The 10,431-nt window shown below is 53.4% G+C and overlaps 1 protein-coding gene across 1 annotated transcript in view; it reads right to left on the bottom strand.

Moving 5' to 3' along the window:
- VOLCADRAFT_99153 (uncharacterized protein) overlaps positions 1–9,165 on the bottom strand; it is a gene marked incomplete at both ends in the record, with an annotated part of 9,772 nt that extends 607 nt beyond the window's left edge. The window contains 7 exons of the mRNA XM_002957908.1: positions 86–262; positions 303–329; positions 3,923–3,993; positions 5,816–5,931; positions 7,998–8,670; positions 8,716–8,824; positions 9,022–9,165. Coding sequence (XP_002957954.1) covers positions 86–262; positions 303–329; positions 3,923–3,993; positions 5,816–5,931; positions 7,998–8,670; positions 8,716–8,824; positions 9,022–9,165 — 1,317 coding nt within the window. The remainder of the gene's footprint in view (positions 1–85; positions 263–302; positions 330–3,922; positions 3,994–5,815; positions 5,932–7,997; positions 8,671–8,715; positions 8,825–9,021) is intronic.
- Between the last annotated feature and the right edge of the window lie 1,266 nt (positions 9,166–10,431).

Raw genomic sequence — 10,431 nt, 5'->3', positions numbered from 1 at the left:
TCTGAGGATCCCCCTCGTTGGCGCTCGTGCTGGGCAGGGCCACACATTCCCGGAGCGGGAATGCCAGGGGCCAGCCATGAGGCACATGCTGCCGTAGAATGTCGAACATGGCCGCCACAGCCACATCCCTCATCACCGACTTGGCCTGCTGCACGTCCTCCGCGTGCACCTGCCCGACGTACTGCACAATCATGACCTCATGTGGACACGCCTGATGCTGCCTGAACAGCCCATACCGTATTGCCAGCAACTGCAGAGAAGCCTGAGACGCCAATCACATGCCCACATTGGCAGGCGCTTACCTGTGCCGCAGGACGGGTTTCCGTGTTCTGCACGATTGCGGTGTGCTTGTGGATCGTTCAGCAAGGATGTCGTGTCGGCTGTACCGTCGTCGCACACGCAGCCATCATGTGGATGCGCCACACGGACGGCTGTGGCACCATGCAGACCTGTTGGATGAAATCATATGCAGCGGACACTTAAATGAATGTTGTAGCTGTATCTGGGCACGGTTGGCAGTTGTAATGCACTTCATCAGCGCAGCTTCCACAACCCAGCATATGAACTGGCGTCATGTAAGAACATAGACTGATCGGGTGTGTACTACATGACGGCCGTATGCACATCAAAAAGCTGTTCCAAGCTATCAGCGGCGTCCATCTCACCCACACGGCTCATAACGACTTTTATGTTCTTATGCTTATTACTTTAGTTTGTGTATGTTATACCTGTTTGCGCAAGTGTGTAATTTCACTTTGCTCTGAACAAGATGCTGTATGTTTTGCGCAACCAAATGCAGGCGCCCCTTTGCTTTCACAAAAGTGTCGCTTCGCCAAACGCTTCCTCTTCCCGCAGCCGTTTCATGTGGCCATTCTTGCAAGCTACGTTGTATGCTTTCAGTTCTTTCGTGGCCGTGTTTACGAAGCATGTATTGTTGTGGAAGGTGCCGAAGTACGTCGGTGAAATATAATGTGGTAGGACTGGAGAGAATAGTGTAGCAGTATAATGTATATTGAGTTATCTGAAGCGTTACAAGGCGTTCGGCGCACGGGCGAATTTACGTGCATACTTTTCATCGTGGGCGCGTCTCGTTGCAAGCTAAGCAACGCGTATACATGACGTGTAGCATCAGTCCTCAGTTCACTTCTTGTAACGAACATCAGCATAGGTCCAAGCCCTCTCGCTTGGAGGGATATATGCAAACAAACATCCTGTTAGGTAAACTCGCACGCTACCGAGCATTCAACCGAGCACATGCATGCTTAGTTGAATGGTGAGATGCGACCCCCCTTCATTTCGTGCTCGGCAAGCCTGCCACCGCGTACCGGATATATTGGCGATGTTACAGAGACGCTGCTCCTTGGTTTCTGTGCGCAATGCGTACGATGCTCGACCCCGCCGACCAAAACTACACGTGCCCAACTGAAGACATTCCCGGTGGTTGTGCAGCAGCTCTTGAGGCTGTTGCTGGCTGAAATCCATCCTGAGCTGTTGCAACACGGCTAACGCGGGCACGTCCCTATGCACAGCAAATAGCTGTTCCAAGCCAACAGCGGCGTCCATGTCACCGACAAGGCTCTAAACGTCTTATCTGTTCTTATGTTTAATTAAGTTTATGTATGTTATACTTTGCGCAACTTTGTAATTTGACTTTACTCTGAACAAGGTGCTGTATACGTTGCGCTACCAAAAACGCGACCGTTTGCTTGCACAAAAGTGTCGCTTCGCCAAACGCTTCCTCTTCCCGCGGCCGTGTCATGAGCCCAGCCTTGCAAGCTAAGTTGTATGATTTCAGTTCTTTCAATTACGGCAAAGGAGCCACCCACATTTCCGGCCTGCATGCCGCGTGCGGCTGTGGCCAACATGCCCACCTGCGCAACGCGCTGGCGCACCTCGTCCTTTTTCGCCAAGGAAATTTATATACACTTGTACACGCGCATTTTGCGAATCGCACGCGCGCATCCGCGCGGCAAAATTCGCTCCTGACTTTTGGGCGTCTTGTACGGAGTGTTTATTTGGCACAGTACGACCGGACACATTTGTGCGAAGGGGCTGCTTAAACATTTTCTGGGCCCATCGTTGCGCTTTGGGGTGAAATGATGAGCATCCCTAACTCAGAATTCATACGCAGCTCGGTTCAGAAGTAGTTTTGACGAAGATCTACGCAACATTTAAAGTTTGTGTGCTTGCACAAGGGCACCAATCCAGACAGCCCTACAGGAGATAGACAACATTCCGTCTGAACGTGCTAAACTACATGTTGCTCAAGCAGAAAAACTTTGCAAAGCACACGAGCATTTTCAAAGAAGCTCCGCTAGGCTAATGCTCCACGGATGCCGGTGCATTTGTCGCTATTTCCCTAAAAGCCTATACACAAAGTCATCAGCAACATAAAATACTTGTACGTCCAGCGTGCTTATTTCATCCCAAAGCGCAACGATGGGCCCAGAAAATGTTTTGCTCGTCCTAAGCGCGTCCTGATTCCGGCATCGCCTTTCCTGCCATCTTTTGACTCTCGCACAAAAGCATGGCACCACCGCGCATTACCAAGACCGAGCACGGTACACGTGCCAAAACCATCCTAAAGCTACAGTTCCGCGGCGCAGACAGACGTCAACATTAGCAAAAAGTTATGCCAGTAGTAGCAGACTGGCCTGAAACTTCCCACGGCGGATTTCCCCACGCGTGTGGAATCCCGCGTGAACGGCCTACTAAAGGGGACGGGCTGCTGCTGGTAGATGGTTCTTAGGTCAACCCTTCGTTAGTGCAAAAAACTTTAAAAAAAATTTAAATAATTTTGCTTTAGAAAATTTTAACTTTAGAAACTTGTTAAGTTCTGGAAATGTTTTTAAGTTCTGAAAATCTTAGAAATTTTAGGAATTCATAAAAACTCATTAGTTTTAGGGAAAAACCTTGAAGTTAAAGAGAATCGCAGATATAGAGTAAAAGTAAAAGTAAAAAGTAAAAGTTAAAGGTAAAATATAAAGTAATGAGTTAGAAGGTCGTATTAGACGAAAAAATCTAAAAAGAAAAATCTAAAGAAGAGAAGCTGGAAGGAGAGGTATGTGTTATAGAGTCTTTTTAGGGGCGATTAGCTAGGGTTGAGAAAGTAGTTTGTTTTGTGAGAGAGTTTTGGAAGGTTTAGGCTGAGGGGATAAAAAAGTGACGAGTATAATTTATCGAAGGTATGTTGTGTGTGGAGGGCTAGGAAGTAGTTTTTGCGTATAGGTGAGATGTAAAAATATAGAGGTGGAGTTTTGGCTGAGGTGAGGAGTGTTAAGGAAAAATAAGTGCCGGGAGGGGTTTGGTCTAAGCCGAGAGTCTTATAGGTGTAGTGCGAGGAAAGTAGTGAAAAAAAGAGAAAATCTAGGTGTAGCTGGAAGAGAACTAGATGGGCTGCTAAGCGAGTGCAAGCTGACCTAAAGAAAGCTGCTGAAGCTATATTTAGCAAGGCACGTCACGACGCGTTTCGGCCTTGCCAGGGCCTCACCAGGTGACTCTTGCGCTAAGTTTAGGTGCTTTGCTATGCTAAGAGCCCTCTACGGATAAACTGACCTTTAGTAGATGGACGGTAGAGGTGGTTGGTGTGCTTGTGAAGAGTTGTTGGAGGTGTCGGTGGTTCCTGGAAGAAAAGTGAGGAAAAAGAAGTTGGTAAATTTGTTTAAGGAGGTCATGGCGGTAGTGCGGTGTTGGGTGAGGTATATTTCATGTGTATTCAGGGTATGTGTTCGACGACGTGAATGACTAGTTTGGAGAGTAGGTTGCGACTGAGTCTGTGAGGCCTAGAATGTCGTGTGTGCGCGTACGCAGGGTGATAACATCGCGAGTGGTAGTGATGGCTAAGTGGGTTGTGGTAGTGATGAAGAAACGTAGTAAGAACAGTATGCTTCTAGGATAAGTGATGGCTTGTTTCCGCACTTACTTTGGTGTAGGTGTGTGTAGGTTTAAGGTAGTCGGTTGGTGATGGTGGCGGAGTGGTGAGCGAGGAGGAACCTGAGTGCAAGGTAAAAACGGTAGCGAGTTGTAAGGTGAATGGTATAATTTCTGGGTGTTTGGTTTGGAGGTTTACGTTTACGTTTACGTTTACAAGCTTCAAGCTTGTACGGTCCAGACGAGCCAAAAGGCTCATGAACCGCCAAACTGGAAACAGGAACTCAAAAAAGAAAAAATGCTAATACCCAACAATATCAGATTGGAGGTTATTCTGCGGTAGTAAGTTGTCATGCTAGGTACCGTTGAAGGAGGTACACAACTATTATTAGCGGCGGTGTAGATTAAAAAACGAGTTTGGTATTGTGTCTAATTATTTGCGAGATATGGTGGATAGGATGATTGCTCTGGAAGACTTACTTTGGTGGGCGATGGTCGGGTTGGAGCGATGTTGTTGCGGAAGTGGGCGCCGTGCGATGGTTGTCGATGATGTAGGATTGTAAGGTTCTAGGAAGCAGTAGTAGGCGATAGGAATACCGAGAGTGGTGGGATATGTTGGTAATGGAGTTAGCGAGGGTTGAGGTGTTGTTCGCGGTAGTAGACGAGATTTGCTATCGATAAGGTCCGATGAGGTTGAAGTATTGAGAATGATGTCAGTAAGTAGGTGTTCGCAGTCTTTTTATTGAGTGTAAGTTGCGGGAGGGTGTGGTTCCCTGGAGTGTGCTGTATCGGCGGTGGGCGGTGTGTAGGATGTGGTGGGGTGATTTTGCTTTTTTGTGTGAAGCGGATATTAAAGTAAAGTTGGGTTCTTGGGATCGGGGTGAAAGTAGGTAGTTCGTATGTGGGGTGCTTAGGAGTTGTTGCGTTGCTAGCTGTTACCGTTGGCGGTTGGTTGGGAAGAGGATTGTCATAACTGAAGCCAAAGCGCTCGTCCACCGTACACAACCAAAGTAGCTGGGCGCACGCCAGCAACGAGGGCAGCATGTAAAGTATGTTCCACTGTTTCCCATCCCGAGCTGCCCGCCTCGCTGCCGACAACTGAAGGTCATGTACGGTATAAGTTACGGGTAGCTGGCCAAATTTCAGAAATCCAAAAATTCTAGGCAGACAGAAGAAAGGGAGGGTGGGTGGGGCTATCAAAAAGCCGCAAGCGATTCGCACAAAATGATGCGGATCTCTGCTTCCAGCGCAAGTCATAGCAATGAACCTTTGGTGCGACTGGTGTGGACCAGTCCCAGTAGGCCCGCCACCGGCAGCAGCCCCGAGGTAAGGCTAGAGATTTGGTGGAAAGTCCAGAATGTATCGATGCATAAAACGAGACGCTGCGCGCACAGGCTGCTACTGTGAGTGTGAACCAAGCCGGGGCGCCCAGCTCCGCAGCACATACCGAAAGGCAGGCAGCACTACCCAGCACCACGGATCCCATCATGGCAGCGTTCCTTCACTCACTAGAGGCTCGGCCTGGGGTTCCCCAAATGCCTAGCCCGGCACTGTTGTCTGCGTATGAGACCATCTGCCAGCAATGGACCCCGGACAGCTGGCAGAAGATTCGGACGCAGTCGCACGAGCTGCACAGTTGGCTTGCCCAGCATCGGCCCAGGGTGAATCTACTAAACTGTGATCCAGCGTCACTCTTGATGTTTTTCGAGGAACACTGGATCACCACGCACCCAGGCCGGGTCCATGTAGATCGCCGGCCTTGCCCTGCAACCTTGCAAGGGGCGATCTCCCACCTGTCAACAGCTTTCAATCTGCTAAACCGACGAGGACCGTACGATGCGACAGCATCCACCGGCAATCCGTGCGAGTGTTCAGCCATTCGTGGCTACGGTAAGGGTTATCGGCAAATTCTCACTCGGCAGGGTCACTGAGCAGGGTGCCATACCTCTTACGTACGCTAAACTAGTAGATCTAAGTTCGTACTTGGAGCGGACCGCTAGCAACACCATCAGTCCCATTTCCCGCATAACACTGCTGCGGGACCGGAGTATTTTCTGTCTGCTGTGGAGCACGAGCATGCGTGGGCATGACTGCGGAGAGCTTCGGCTGGACGATCTTCAGGACCCCGATCAAGTTCGGAGCCCATTCAGAGGCCTTCCGCTTCCTATGCCCGGCGTGGAGGGGCGAGTCCCTTCCACTTGTCGTCTGCAAATCGCGAAGCTGGGAACAAAGACGTACCGAGGAGTCCGGTCACCCGGGCAACTGGTGGAGAGAAGCAGCAATCCCGTGATTTGTCCCTTGGGTGCTCTTTCGGTGTATCTTTCAACGTGTTCAGCATACCAAGTTCCTGTGACCGACCACCTGTTCCGGCCCGTGGACACCGACGGGCGCCGATTCAAGGAAGCCCCGCTTTCGACGGAGGCTTTGGGGAGCCGCCTCAAACAACAGGCAGGCGGCTGGCAGAGGTTAAGGCCTGGCTTCTGCTCCCGTCGCGTCCCAGCGCGTCCGGGTCCAAATCCGCCTGCGGACCTGTCGGGGTGTTTGAGAGGTGATGAAATGGGAGGTGGCCCCCCATCTTGTGGACGGTGTAGGACATGATAAAGTCAATTTGCGAGCTGACAAGGAACTAAGTTGATGCGCCGTCGATCTGTTAGATTTGGTTGGATGCTGGTGGTGAGTTGCCAATCTCAAAGAATACACTCTGAAGTCGGATGGGGTGCCCCTCTAGCAGGGGAGAGCAGGGAATTGCCTCGGGAAGGAGGCCACTGGTGAAGCGTAACCACCCTGTAACAACATCAACACCTAAGCGGTAGTGGCCAGTATGGAGGCGAGAGCATACACAGTTTCTGCCGCGGTTGTTTACAGCATGCCTTTAACGAGGGCGTGCCCCCTAGTGAATTATTAGTTAAAGCCCAAATGAAGTCTTTGGGCACCCTATGGCGGTACTTGGATCCGACCCGCCACATTTGGGAGCGCGGGGTAGAGACGAGTGATAGTGATAGCGCAGACGAATGAGTGCACCACGGTGGGCGGGAAAGTTTTAACACGGACCTGGGTGGGAAAGCGGTGCACTCAAATTTTTGGACCGCCTCCCACTCCAACACTTTGCCTAGCTTCTGCCAACAACGCTCTCCGGCTGCCTAATCGGTACAAATAAATTCTGTAATAGCGCAACGCCTATCATGCTCCTCTCCTTACTCTGCTCAAACAAACTCCACCACTCCTTGGACCCGTACAACCTTAGCAACCGCCACTACCGTATCCAGTACTTCTGAAATTGGCATAACTGAAGCCAAAGCGCTCGTTCACTGTACACAACCAAAGTAGCTGGGCACACGCCAGCAACGAGGGCAGCATGTAAAGTATGTTCCACTGTTTCCCATCCCGAGCTGCCCACCTCACCGCCCCAGCCACCCGTGCACAGCACGCATCTCCTACTCCATTCTATATCCCACCCATTCTTCCACCCCTTCTCCTCCCCAGCCACCCGTGCACAGCGCGCATCTCCTACTCCCTTCTAAACTCCACCAATTCTTCCAGCCCTTCTCCTCCCCAGCCACCGGCGCACAGCGCACCTCCCCTACTCTCCTACTCCCCCCTTTCCCCCCTTTTCCCCCGGTCTAACACCACGAGAAAGCGAAACGGGTGGTCCCGCACATGTATTGGATGAGTTGAGGGACAGGGGAGCGTCGCAAATGTTCGTCTACCAGATGACAATATACGCGCACACCTGGTAGTGGGGTGCATGTGGCTGCCTTCGTCCTGTCAGGGCCCCCGGCAGGAACAGGTCCTCTCGATGCGGCAGACGCCAAACCTCACGCACCGGCAAGCGACGTAAAATGGCTACCCACCACCTGGCCAAACAGGCAATATAATGATGCAGTCCGGCTTGTCTGCGAGAACTTTGGCCAGCACCCGGCCAGCTTGGGAGAAGGGGAGATTCATGTAGAGAAGTGAGGGTGGGTCCTTTCTTGTGGAGACCCAGGATTGTGTGAAAGCATCGACGCCAAGGCATCCCGGATTCCACCGTGGTAGATAGCGGAACCACCACGCCCCCCAGCCCCACGGTAGCTCGATTCGGCTGGTCATACATGACCCGGTCGTCCACAGCTGCAGAGCGGTCCCACCTCCAGTGCCGCTTCTGAGCGTAATCCAGTTCCTTGCTGCCTGGACGAGATCCAGAGGGACCATCGCTTTCTGCCTGGTGTTTACGGCTAATATGTTTCGATTGCTCTTTGGCACATTCTCGGAGGACCTGGAGCAAACGACGGAGAATAACCACTGGAGGGAAGGCGCTAGCTGCCCACTCCTCCTCGGATATTACCTCCAGTGGAACTGGTTTCAGCCTGCTAACGACAGTCTCCACGAAAAAGTTCCATAGCCCGGAACCCGGATCCTGAATTGTCCGAATATGTACGAAGACTGCCACCAGGTCCGACTCTGCCAGCGCTATGGCCATGTCCGTACACCACTCCCTAAATTGGGATAGGTGCAAACGTTTCGGAGCAGTGAAGGCCTCATATGCGGCCGCGGAAATGCCACCCCATCTGCTCATGGCGGCAATAATCTCCACCTGATCACCCGGGCTTAAAAGAGCCCGGGCTAAAGCCTTCTGAGCTTCGGCCATTAGCTGAGGTTGTAGATCCAGCACTGCGGCTGTCAGTAGATCCCGGAAAGCTGTCGTGCGCTCCCGGGTCGGTATGGGCCCTAGCTGCGGCTGAGCCAGCAGCAAAATATGCTCCACAGCTGCCGCCGCAGCGTGCAACGGCAGCGTCTTCCTGGAGTTTGCTGCACATGCTGCTGCAGAAGTTTGTAGTACGTTCCGCACCGCCACAGCTTGCTCACCGGCTGGCCCTAACGGGATCTTGGACTCTGATGCTGTTGCAATGAACGCCCGAACCCGTCGCCTGAGCTCAGTCTCCGCATCTCCCTGAGCTCGCGACGCAGATGGCGCCTGTTGCAAGGACAACGAAGGGGATATACGCCGGGAAATACCTTCCGGCTCCCGCCCTATCGGCGACCCACCAGGCCGCCTTGAAGGGCTCCCTGCTACCTGGCTAAGCTCCGCCTGTGTTCTCTCCGCAGGCCTTTCCTCCTCAGCCGCAGCCGCCACTGCTGCGGCCTCTTCGATCGAAGGGTGAGCACCCTCACAGCCTTGACCAGCGGGCAGTCCCGCCCGCACATCACCTGAGCCAACATCCACAGGTAGCCCGTGAACTTCACCCCGGGCGAGCAGCTCATCCCGGGGTCAGGCTCCACTGCGGAGGAAATACCTTGTTCCGGTGGTTTGCGCATGGGGCAAGTAGGCCAAACAAGGGACCAAAAGCCGCTATAACCTCGAGGAGTACGGCTTACGCCAAATCCCCGAGGCACACCCCGCATATCAACCGCGAGATATCCTAAGTCAGGGCCCTTATGTCCTACTAAAGCACCGTCACAGCGGACACCTCCGGGCCCCCAGGCCCCGTCAACCATGATCCCGAGCTGCCCTAAATACGGGCCGAAGTGTACCCAATAATAACCGTCCCACGCCATCTTGACTCCGCACTGCCAGGCCAGATTCGGTGGGACGGCCCCACTCATGTCCATCTCATCCCTGCCAACATCCGGGCGCTCTGAGCCCCAAAACGTCAAATCCGCAAACCCAAGCTTAAGCTCCCAGTCTCCGAACCTCCACCCCGGGAGGACCAGCCTAGGTCCAACAGAGTTCGTGACGCCTCAAAGGTGTCCCATAGGCTCCGCACACGTCGATTCCCCAACCCCCGAACTGGGTGATCAGCCCCCAGCGCACTTCGACCCTGCCGACGTCAACCCCACCACTCCGAACTTGGAGGCACACAGTCCCTCTCACTGTCAACTCCGCGACACCCTACCCTGAGCTCCTCTAACCTTCCGAACATCGATTCCGCGATACCCCAAACTAGGGCTTTCCGACCTTCCTTACATCAACGGCACCGGCATCCTGCCTTGGGCCCTCCGGCCTTCCAAACGTCGACTTTGCTACTCCCCAGCTAAGGTCCTCCGACCACTCCTGACATCGATCCCGCGGTACCTTACACTAATGCCCTTCCGGCCTTGCAAATGTCTAGTCCGCAACACCCCGACGTTGGACTCTGGCCTTGCAGACGCCAACTTCGCTGCACCCCAAGCTTGGACCCTCCAGCCTCGCTGACGTCGACTCCACGACGTCCCCGACCCCAGGGCCCTCCAGCCCACCTCACGTCGCCTCCGCAACACCTCCTTTTGGGCAGTCATGTCTTCCAACAGTCGACTCCACGACACCCTACCTTAGGCCCCTCCGGGCTTCCTACCAGCAACTCCGCGCCACCCCTCTTCGGGCACTCCGGCCTTGCAAACGTGGACTCCGCGACACCTTTTTGGGCCCTCCGGCCATCCCAACGTCTACTCCGCGACACCCGGAATTAGGACCCTGCGGCCCTCCATCAGTCAACTCTGCGACACCCCAAGCTAGGGCTCTCCAGCCTTCCCAGCGTCGCCTCCGCGACACCCCGAGTTCGAGCTCTCCTGTCTCTCTAACGTCCACTCCTCACCCCCCCCTTT

The sequence above is a fragment of the Volvox carteri genome, assembly GCF_000143455.1.
Source record: "Volvox carteri f. nagariensis unplaced genomic scaffold VOLCAscaffold_82, whole genome shotgun sequence".
Taxonomy (NCBI): Eukaryota; Viridiplantae; Chlorophyta; class Chlorophyceae; order Chlamydomonadales; family Volvocaceae; genus Volvox; species Volvox carteri.
This window is presented reverse-complemented; position numbering and strand designations above follow the sequence as displayed.